Genomic DNA, 11,877 nt, shown 5'->3' on the forward strand with positions numbered 1-11,877 from the left:
TTGTTGGCAGAGGTAAGTGGGAATTTTTAATAACATTGCTTGAATCATGGAGGGATTATTGACAAGAGTCCTTTTTGAATCATTAGGAAATAAGAGGAGAACATCTTTTTTTTTTTTTTGATGTTTATATTTATTTTTGACACAGAGAGAGACAGAGCATGAACAAGGGAGGGGCAGAGAGAGAGGGAGACAGAATCTGAAACAGGCTCCAGGCTCTGAGCTGTCAGCACAGAGCCCGATGCGGGGCTCGAACTCACGGACCGTGAGATCATGACCTGAGCCGAAGTCGGACACTTAACCGACCAAGCCACCCAGGCGCCCCAAGAGGAGAACATCTTGATGTGCATTTCTTAAAATGTCTCAGATCATTATTTCTACCCAGAAGTGATTGCTTTGGTGATGTAGAAGCCAGTTAGCTTGCAGGTGATATTGCTGTGCTTGTTTGCTGTATTAGAAAGAGTGATGGCTTCTATCACTTCCTTATCCTGGATTAAGATTCTGTCATATTCTTTGGAGGAAAGAAGGCTGGTATGACGGTGAAAAAGAACTTTATTTTCCAGATGCTAAAATGTGTTGCAGTGAATACAACAAATTATGACTGGCTTTTTCTACAGGGTGTATACCCTGCCTTTGCCCTATATACACCCTTTGAATCTATTATTTAAAAAGACATTCAACTTTGTCTTGTATCTCAATTCTTAAATAATTTAAGGACACCTCTGACTTGTACAGTGCTGCCTTTGTAGTTTCCCATGTCTCCTCCACCTCAGAAAACATACATTTCAAGGTATTGGACAGAGTTTAAAATGAAGAAAATATTTTATCTGATATTGTCTTGCATGTGAGCCCATAAGTGGGCCCAATTAGTGTCCATCAATTTAAGAAGGCCATAACCAGCCCTGGAGGAGACACGAAGGAGGCTGATAATTTGCTTAGTGTTTAGCAGTTAGGGAAATCAGGCCAGAGACTATACAGCTCGCATAAATCCTGGGTCATTTGCATGTCCTCACCAGCATTTAGTAAGGTCATGGTATGTTTGATTATCAAGAAGTCACAGCCATTGGTGAGCCATCATTTGTATATCAGGATCACTTGTCCTCTTAATTATCCAAGACTAAAAGCAACTCTGGATTCCATCCTTCTGTAGCCTTCCTCATTTGAGAAAGCCACCCACTCTCTGTTGGACAGGTGAGCATTTTAAAGGTACCTAGTATCCAGTTGGAAGAGGAATCGTGGCTCAATCCTCAGGAAAGAAACATGGCTATACGGAGTCACTGCCTTACATGGACACAGTATGCATCCATGAAGGAAGAGTCTGTCTTCCGGGAAAGTGTGGAAAATCCAAACTGGTAAGATCCCCTGTGTGTGTGTGTGTGTGTGTGTGTGTGTGTGCGTGCGCACGCGCGTGCGTGCGTGTGTGTGTATTGGGTGCAGGGATGCACATATGAGCTCATACATTAAAAAGTTTTGATTGCATACTTACATCCTCTGTTTACAACTACATAAGTTACACATTATTAATCTGTAATCACACAAGTAGTTAATAAGTAGATTTCTCTATGGGGGAAAATAGCAGCGTTCAACTCCTTGCCTTTTTTTTTCCCTCTATAATTTATTTTTTATAATTTACTTCCAATTAGTTAGCACATGGTGCAACAATGATTTCAGGAGAATATTCCTTAAGCCCTTTACCCATTAGCCCATCCCCCCTCCCACAACCCCTCCAGTAACCCTCTGTTTGTTCTCTATATTTAAAAGTCTCTTATGTTTTGTCCCCATCTTTGTTTTTATTTTTGCTTCCCTTCCCTTATGTTCATCTGTTTTGTATCTTAAAGTCCTCATAGGAGTAAAGCCATATGATATTTGTCTTTCTCTGACTAATTTTGCTTAGCATAATACCCTTTAGTTCCATCCACATAGTTGCAACTGGCAAGATTCCATTCTTTTTGATTGCTGAGTAATACTCTATTGTATATATATACCACATCTTTAACCATTCATCCATCGATGGACATTTGGGCTCTTTCCATACTTTGGCTGTTGTTGATAGTGTTGTTAAAAACATGGGGGTGCATGTGTCCCTTCAAAACAGTACACTGTATCCCTTGGATAAATGCCTAGTAGTGCAGTTGCTGGGTCATGGGGTAGTTTTATTTTTAACTTTTTGAGGAACCTCCATACTGTTTTCTAGAGTGGTTGCACCAGCTTGCATTCCCACCAGCAGTGCAAAAGAGATTCTCTTTCTCCGCATCCTTGCCAACATCTGTTGTTGCCTGAGTTGTTAATGTTAGCCATTCTGACAGGTGTCAGGTGGTACCTCATTGTGGTTTTGATTTGTATTTCCCAGATGATGAGTGATGTTGAGCACTTTTTCACATGTCATTTGGTCATCTGGATGTGTTCTTTGGAGAAGTGTCTATTCATGTCTTTTGCCCATTTCTTCACTAGATGATTTGTTTTTTGGGTGTTGAGTTTGATAAATTCTTTATAGATTTTGGATACTAACCCTTTATCTGATATGTTATTTGCAAATACCTTCTCTCATTCTGTCAATTGCCTTTTAGTTTTGCTGATTGTTTCCTTCGCTGTGCAGAAGCTTTTTATTTTGATGAGGTCCCAATACTTCATTTTTGTCAACTCCTTTCTGATCACCCTGTTCAGTCTTGGGGCCTGTTTGTTCTCTCCAAAGGCAGCGAGTGTTATCAGTGTGCTAAGTATTCTTCCAGACTTTTAAGAGATACCATTAGGTACTACATGTATATTCACAGAGCCTGTATAGCCTGGTTTTGTATGTCTTTTTTTACATAGTTGCTTTCATTCCATGTCAGCCATTGTACACTAATCTTTTTTGCTTAACAGAACTTGATCCATTTAATATATATAAAACCTAGCTTATTCCTTTGTACTGTTGCATGGTATTCAATCCTGTGATTGTTCTACATCTGTTTAAATATTTTTTTTGATAGAGGTTCAGATGGTTTCCAGTTTGTCTTTATTACAGATAGTATAGTATTTGTGAAGCATGTGATCCCTTATTTGTCCTATATGTGAAAGTTGTTAGGTTTATTGAGTGTTATTTACATACAATAATTTTATTGTTCTAAATGTACATTTCAAAGAGTTTTGACACAGTTGTGGAACCAGGACCACCATCAAGCTATAGAACCTTTAAGGAGGATTTTAAAAAGCTATATGCCAAGACTATTCCATGAGGAAAGAATATTCTCCTCAAAAATTGGTGCTGTCACAACTGGATATCCACAAACGAAAGCATTAAGTTGGATTTCTGTCTCACAAAAAATGCAAAGTTAATTCAAAATGGATCAAAGACCTAAATGAGAGTTAAGACTATAAAACTTTTAGGAGAAAACATAGGCAAAAATGTTTATGATCTTGGATTAGGTAGTGATTTCTTATTTTTTTTTTTAACTTTTATTTATTTTTGAGACAGAGAGAGACAGAGCATGAATGGGGGAGGGTCAGAGAGAGAGGAAGACACAGAATCTGAAACAGGCTCCAGGCTCTGAGCAGTCAGCACAGAGCCCGACGCGGGGCTCGAACTCACATACCGCGAGATCGTGACCTGAGCCGAAGTCGGACGCTTAACCGACTGAGCCACCCAGGCGCCCCGGTAGTGATTTCTTAGATGTGACCCCACAGTCCAAGCAACAAAAGCAAAATAGGTGAAATTGACATCAAAATTAAAAACTTTTGTGCTTCAAAGGACTGTCAAGAAGGTCCAAAGACACTCCAGAGAATGGGAGAAGATACTTGTAAACCATATATCCGATAATATATATATCCATAATACATGAGAGTGTATACTTATTGTGATGAGCACTGAGTAACATATAGAATTGTTGAATCATATTGTACACCTGAAACTAATCTAACACTGTATGTTAATTATACTTGAATCTTAAAAAAGTCTAACTAAAACATGGGCAAAAAGTTTGAGTAGATACTCCTCCAGAAACGTAGGTTGATGGTCAACAGGTGCATCAAAAGATGCTCAACATCGTTATTCATCCAGAAGTGCAAATCACAATCACAATGAGATACCACTTCAAGTATGGCTTGATGGCTAGGATGGCTATAATAAAGAAGACACATGGTAACAAGTGTTGGAAAGGGTGGGGAGAAAGTGGAACCCTACACAGCACTGATAGGGATGTGAGTGGTACAGCTGTTATGGAAACCAGTTTTTCAGTGCCTCAGAAAAGAAACAGAGTTACCACTTGACCCAGCAATTCTGTACAATATTGAAAACATACATGTTTTGTGAAAACACAAAAACTTGTACAGGAGTGTTTATAGCACCATTATTCATAATAGGCAGAATGTGGAAACCAAATGTCTATCACTTGATGAATATATAACCAATTGTGGTATACTTATACATGGAATATTATTCAGCCATAAAAATGAAAGAAATTCTGACCCATGCTATAACTTGGGTGAAGCTTGAAAACATTATGCTAAGTGGAAGAAGCCAGTTACAAAAGGCTACATATTGTAGGAGTCATTTTATTTGAAATTTGCAGAATTGGTAAATCCACAGGATGGAAAATAGATTAATGGTTGCCATGGGCAAGGAGGAAAAGAGTCGGCAGTGACTGCTAATGGGTATGGAGTTTCTTTTTGGGGTGATGAGAATATTCCAGAACTAGTGTTGATGGTTGATGGGTTGCATGACTTAGAATAAACCAAAAACAATGAGTTATACACTTTAAAAGGGTGAAGTTTATGGTGAGAGGTCATTTCCCTATAGCCAAAAGTTAACATACCTTTAAAATTTTTTTGTCAATATAATGGGTGAGAAATAATTTCTTTGAGATAGGTTTAAAAACAAAAGCAAAATATAACACGCACCAGGTGTTAATAGTGATTATTGCTGTGAGCTCTGATTTCAGAGGATAATTTACTGTTTTTTGTTATTCTGTATGATTTGAAGTTTTTGTTCACTTGTCATTTTAATGGAAATAGTAAGACTCTCAAGTTCAAATAACTAGAACTCCCAAATCTCAAATCCGTTCCGCAGCCCCATCACTTGTGCAAATCATTACTGTTCCTCATAATTTTGGTCCTTGAGTGATAATTCTAAAATCCTCCAGCCCTACACTGAATGAGTGTGAATGCCACATCTTATTAGCATCTGGGGTGGGTTTGCCTGGAACTACCCCGTAGTTTGTTTTCCTCAGCCTTCCCCAAGGCAAGAGCTACACATAAACATAGATGTTTGGGATTAAGTATAAAAGCTGTGGCCAGAGAATAGAGGAGTTTTTGTTTTTTGTTTTTTTGTTCATGGGAGTAGTAAAAGGACAGAATTGTCTGATTTTATGTAGAAAACAAGTCTTTCATCCGTCTCGTTTTAGCCTCTATTTTCTCAAATATCCAGACTATTGGCTACTCTGATCTGAACCTTTATCAATGATCCATAAACTGATAATTGGCTCCGAGAATCTAAGGAAAACATTCTTCAGGACTTCTTTCCTTTGTGTCTTTTTTAAAAATTATTTTTAAATGCTTTGATCCTAGAAAATGGGATACATACATCTTGTTAAAAATACTAAACAGTTTTGGGGAAAAAAGTTTTCATTACCTAACAATAGTGTCTGTTTACATAATTTTTTTGGTTCATTCCTAATTGGCATTTTATTTATTCATTTATTTATTTATTTATTTATTTATTTATTTATTTATCAAGAGTCTGATGCTTAACTGACTCAGCCACCTAGCCAGCCCCCTCATTGGCATTTAGATTGTTTCTCAATATTTTTGTTGTTACAAATAATGCTGTGATGAAGTCCCTATAATTACCTATTTCTGTACTTACTCAATAACCTTTTAAGGTAGATAGAGCAAAATTGGATTTCTGGGCCAAATGTTATATTTTGATACATATTATCAGATTGCTACATAAAAAAGCTTGACCAATTATACTTTTTTCTTCTTTCTTTGTTATGTTCTTGTCCTGTCCCAAACACTCTCTTTTACATTTTTGAGACACTAGGCCAATATTTATTGATACCTACTGTGTCAAGGTCAAAGCTAGATCCTTCCCCTGCAGTGTTTTAAAGCTCAGGTTAAAGAACTTACCCACGATGAAAGTAAGTTGCCACCAAGGTGTGAGTCCAGGAATCATGGATCCCACCTCAAGCAAAGTGGGGAGGTAGGAATATGGATGTTTATAAAGGATCGATTTACATCAAACTGTAGAGTGCTTTGGATCCCAGGTTATGCAGGAGGGATCTTGTCCATTCAGTAACCAGCAGCCACATGAAGGTTTCTGAGCAGGAGATGATGTGATGATAGTTGTGATCTAGACTCTAGGATACTTGTTTTCTTAGCTCTTGACATGGATTTAAGCAAGGCATTTTAGGCAGACATTCTAAATGAGTGGGTAGTCTTGGGGGGGGACATCAAAGAAAGAAGGACACATTATTACTTTCTTTCCCATTCTTTGCCACGGAATGAGAGAACAATGGCTAGCCACTGTACCCAGAAAATGAAATATGGGCAATTTTTTTTTTTTTAAGATCAAGAAGCCTTGATCAATGTTTCCTCAGATAGATCCAGTTTTGGCTTCCCGCTGATGTCTCTGCAGTTTGTGGCACCTTCTTGGGCAAGAGCTACATTGTGATTTCACGTTTCTTCAAGCACACCAGCTCTGGGGCTGTGAGCTCCGCACTGGGAGAGGCATGCTTTCCTCTTGTGTAAACCTTACATTTGAAGATAGACTTATTAATTTCTTACTATTTTGTGTTTGGTCCTATTTTCAAAAATATATCTATTCAGTAGTTTCTGATTCTTTACCTTCTAATTGATTTTTACAGTACTATGTGGGAATGTAATGGATGCACATTTGATTTGGCTTTAATGATTGACATTTACTTTATCCAAGCAATTCTAAAAAGACAGTTACCTTGTAAAAGTATTTTCTTGGGCTTTGCTCTTTCACCATAACTGTATGAGTTCAGGGGTAAGTCATAACTTTTCTGTTATCTTGAAATAAGGTGTTAGTTCTTATCATCAGTGGAGACTCACTCTGTTGATGATGTTGCCAAGCTGGGTTTGTTTTTGCTTTAGATGAACCAGACCATTCTCTCATGCTCAGCGTTGAGTATGTTAGTGGCCCGTATCTTTACCCATCTAGCTTTTGCTTATTCACTGATGCTTATAAACCTCACTTCTGAGATTTAAAATGGGCAGTCTAGGAGAGAGTGGGCTAATAACATTGGATATATCCAACAAACATTTATGAAATATCAAAGAAGTTCTTCCTGGAATGTAGTAAAAGGAACAAAAATGCCCAAATCAGACTTTACACCCAGATTAAATTAATGGGATGAGCAGCTGTTTTTAGTTCATAAAATTTTCATTATAATTGAAGTTACACACATGAATATTCTTCATTCTAATAAGATGTAAAACATTTTGTACTTTTTATTTTCAATTTCTGCGTTAGAACGTCTGAAGTCTTGAGTGTTCATCTGGTGAATCACAAATAGTGTAAGTTGCATGTTTTGAGGGGCTGATTGTTGGGCATTTTGTGTGTGTGTGTGTGTGTGTGTGTGTGTGTGTGTGTATCCATTTTTTCCTTGCTTTTTTTTTTCCTAGTAGCAGATTTGACAGTTTGGTGATTTCTGTGTGTTGGGCACCAGCCTTTTTGGTTGGCCTTCAAACTTGCTTTCACTGAAGTATTAAAATATTCTGGCTTTGTTAACTTTACTTAGGAATTATTTCTAAGCTCCATTCCTAACAGTAAAGGGCTTGAGGGTATAGTTATCAAATAGCCTGGATAAATACCACCGTATTCATCCCAAAACATGACTCCCTATGCTCATATTGGCCTTAATTTCCGGGGCACCAGTGGGTGATCAGACAATTACCAGAATGCACTGCCAGTTACAGAAACTGAGCAACAGGGCCTTTTCTGTGTAAATATGACATCTGGGCAGGAATCTGATTTTTGGCTCAGTTACACTGCCCTGGAAAAGGTACTCATGTGCTTTTTATATTTGTGTTTACATAGTTGGAGTCTTCTCTGCCTCCCTATCCTGGTGTATACCGAGGATACCCTCCCCATCCTGTGTATACTAGGATCCTGAGGACACTGTAGGTCAGTGTTCAGCTGCTTGCAGACAGTGCTCTGTGTTATTTGTTCACTGAATGGCAGGTCTTGCTTCTTATGGGCTGAAATGGGGATGACGGAAGTGAAAAGGGATGGAATTGTCAGGAGGGGCAAGTGCAAAGTGGGAACGTCCAATATGATTTGGTAGGGATTCAACGTAGAGGAAATCTTGAACTGTTAATAGGAGACCTTGCTTCTGATTTTTGCTTCTTGATCACTTAGATATACAGTTTGACTCTGGGAAAAGGGACAAAGCTGGCCTGAACTCCCTCATAATGTGAAGATTTAATAAGACAATAAAGGGGAATGCTCTATACTTGGAGGGTATAAGGCAGTAGACAATGAAAGTTGTTGGAACTAATGGTGAGTAAATGCTGTTTTCAAAGGGAGGGGGCCCCTTAAAGGTACTAACTTTGAAAAGCAGAATAAGCTGTTTTATTGAAATAGAGGTGGTGATTGAATCGGAAACAAGGATGTTGGGCTAGGGGAGCATCCGATGCCATTTATGAGTAAGAACTTTTGAAATACCTTAGTCGGTGCCTTTTGACTTTTTATTCTCATCCTCCTTGCCCTTTGGTTTGGGCTGTGAATCGGTGCAGGATTCAGGGGGAAGGTTAAACATGTAGATTCATTGTGTTGGCTCTAGTTGTGTAGGCCTGGGGCTGTCTCTTGGGAATCAATGGTTCTTAAGTTCTTCAGGTGAATCTGTCGTGCACTTAGATTTGGGAGCCCCTGGTAACTAGTCAGTGTCCTGCAAACATACTGCTGAAACCTGTCAGTGTTGTATAGCATGACCAGTTGATAATCTGGCCCTTCAGCAAACAGGTAAACACTTTTTACCAGAAACACCCTCTTGGAAAGTTCGACAAAATTCAGTTGAGGGCCTTCTTGAATTTATGCAAGGAAGGTGTTGTTAGTGGAAGGAAGGGAGGAAGAAGGGAGACTTCAGTGACTCTGTTTAGTGTCAAAATTGTGTTGCATTGTTTCCTGTTTTGGATTAGAGGTGCTGATTAGATTTTCTTTCCTGCAGCACTTACACCTGTAGTAAATAAATAGGTTGAGTATTAAAAATGACAGTATTTTATCACATGCATGGATATCCCGCAGAACAACCTAAAGGTCTTAAGACAGCACACCAGGAATCTGATGCCCATCTGCCTGGTCTCAGGGTGTGCCTCCTACATGGGGTTGAGAACTGACACCTGGGAGCTTGGTTGTTGTCTTTCCAATCAAGGATAATAGTGGTAGCTAGGCAAGGAGATAGAGAATAAAAAAGCCAGGTTGAGTTCAGTTTCCTGGTCTGCATTTAAGCAGCTACATTTTGAGACCTTTTCTGTGCAGGAGGTCGAGGCAGCTCCATTCTATGTGCCTGACCTCAAGAGGGTTGGAGAATTGGGAGGAATTTAGTGGGTAATTTATGGGGTAATATCCCTCTGCTCTAAGATGACTCAACAGACTCTTGTCTGAAGGTAGGAAAACCTGGCCCCTCATATAGGTCTAGTTTGGGTGAGTCTTTCTCCAGGTGTCCTTTATTATCATATGTTAAAATAATCTTTCCTGTTTGTTTTCTACATGTATTTCCTGCTCACTGTAGGGCAGTTGCAAAATACATGTAAGAAAAAACAGATTATGTTCATGCCCTCTTCAGGTGTGTGCTTTCTAGTAGTTGGCGGCTCCAAAGGGAGCCACTATTCTGACCTCCATCCTTATAGCTTAATGCTGCCTGTTGTTGATCTTCATGTGGAATGGACTCCGTACTCTGTTGTATCAGTTTTCTTTTGCTAAATCTTGTGTCTGGGAGCCTCATCCGGGTGTATCAGTACTTGTTTTCCCAGTGTTGGGTAGCATACTGTAGTTGCTACAATTTATTTACTCATTCTGCAGAAAAATCACTTCTGCAAACATGGAATCCTATTGTACATAGTATTCTGACTTTTACATTAATTTAACATTACATTTGGGACTGTCTTTCCTTATTAAATGTGTCATTTTAAAATGACTTTCTATGGTTGTTTAGATGTATTCGTTGGATAAAATTATTCTAGTGTGTTTCATTAAATGTCTGTGTTGGGCATTTGCATTATTTCTCGTTATTTGCTCTTATAAATAATGATGTGAGGAATATCTTTATAGGCTGCTCTAAGCCCTCAACTAAGATTATTTGCTTAGGACATACTTTTAGAAGTAGATATTTGAGTCTAAGGGTTTGTATGTGTTTGAGGCATTTATTAGGTTAGGTATTGCTAAGCTGAAGCGTGCATTTCTAAGCATCTCAGAAAACTCCCCAAGGGCATGGCAGTTGGCAGTTTTGTATAGACCTACTTTGGAATTGGGATCAGGAATGGCTACGTAATTTGCAGGGCCCAGTGCAAAACGAAAATTCAGGGTTCCTTGTTTTAAATGTTTGAGAACTTCAAAACCAGTGACGTCAGATCATTTAACTAAGTGGGGAGCCCTTCTGAGAGGTGAGCATTGTGTGACTGATGTGTCCTTGAAGTCACCACCAGATGGGATGCACTGGGAGGCCTGATATCCCAAGATAAGACTCTGATTGGATAGGTTCACAAACTGTTACAGATTTTGAAACTTTGCCCACCACTCAGGATGCCAGTAAGGTTGCACTGAATAGACATTTTTCTAGGTAGTAGGATTGTGGGGATATGGGATCTGAGATTAACTGTGTGGATTTAAATAGTGGTTCTGTCACTTATTTTTATGAGACTTTACAATTTTGCATCTTTGAACCTCAGTTTTTTTTATCTGTAATATGGGGTTGTATTACCTCATAAGATTGTTGTGAGAATTAACTGAAATGTGTGTATATAAAGGACTTAATACAGTGCTTTACCACAGTAGGCTATTAACAAGTGTTACCTATTATAATTGGTTATCAGTTCTTAAACACTGTGCTTTAAGAGAGTGAGCCTCCCTGACCTAAAATATGTACCTCCACTAGGCTATCGGGCTCCTGAGATTCCACCATTTGATTATTCCTTAGCATTATAGTATTCCCTGCTTCAGCTCACTGTTAATAATGAGGGCTATTGCTAATAACCCATTCCCAGGAGGCGGTAGAGCAGCTCGGGGGGGTGGGGGGGCTCTAGGAATGGGAGTTAGAGAGGCTAGTGGGGTGTTTGGTTTCACATGGCTGGTGTGCAGAGTGTATGTGTGATGTGTGATAGCAGGGTGGGGAGGAGGTTGGTGAGAAGAGAGGACTCTGGAGCCCGAAGGGATGCCAGAATGGGGAGGGAGAGATTCATTTCCAAGTGGTTTAGGGTGATTGAGTGTCACCTAGAAGTTAGTGAGGTACGAAGGTTTGGGGATTGACCATACCTGGAATTTGTGCTGTGAGCATTTAACTTCTCAGACACTGTTTTTGTCTTTGTGTAAATGGTAATAATAATGATGGTAGTATTAAATGGCATTAGTAGTAGTAGGAGTAGTCATAGTAGTGGGGTTAGTATTATTAACTAACATTTATTGAATGGTTACCCATATCACCTCGAGTGCTTGACACATAAGACCTTATTCACCTTTGGAACAACCTGTGTCATAGGTGTCATTAATCCCATTTTACTGAGGAGACTGCACATCACAGAGCATCAGGGACTTGCCTATTAGGCAGGTTAGAGATGAGATGTGAATCCAGGTAATCTGACTCCAGGAGCTCCACCCTTAATCTCTGTTGTCTTTTTCTGTGTGTGTGTGTGTGTGTGTGTGTGTGTGTGTGTGTGTGTGTGTGT

General features: G+C 39.1%; 1 protein-coding gene across 7 annotated transcripts in view; it reads left to right on the forward strand.

Annotated features, from left to right (window-relative positions):
• The window catches only part of PRELID2 (PRELI domain containing 2), a 191,884-nt gene that overhangs the window by 18,000 nt on the left and 162,007 nt on the right, over positions 1-11,877 (forward strand). For all 7 annotated transcript variants that reach the window (XR_005784217.1, XM_040453789.1, XM_040453804.1 and 4 more), the window contains one exon: positions 1,189-1,349. Coding sequence is in view for 6 of the 7 variants with exons in the window: in XM_040453789.1 (XP_040309723.1) it covers positions 1,189-1,349 (161 nt within the window). In the remaining variant the exon portion in view is untranslated. The remainder of the gene's footprint in view (positions 1-1,188; positions 1,350-11,877) is intronic.

The sequence above is a fragment of the Herpailurus yagouaroundi genome, unplaced genomic scaffold (genome assembly GCF_014898765.1).
Source record: "Herpailurus yagouaroundi ecotype Mexico unplaced genomic scaffold, PumYag 29, whole genome shotgun sequence".
NCBI lineage: Eukaryota > Metazoa > Chordata > Mammalia > Carnivora > Felidae > Herpailurus > Herpailurus yagouaroundi.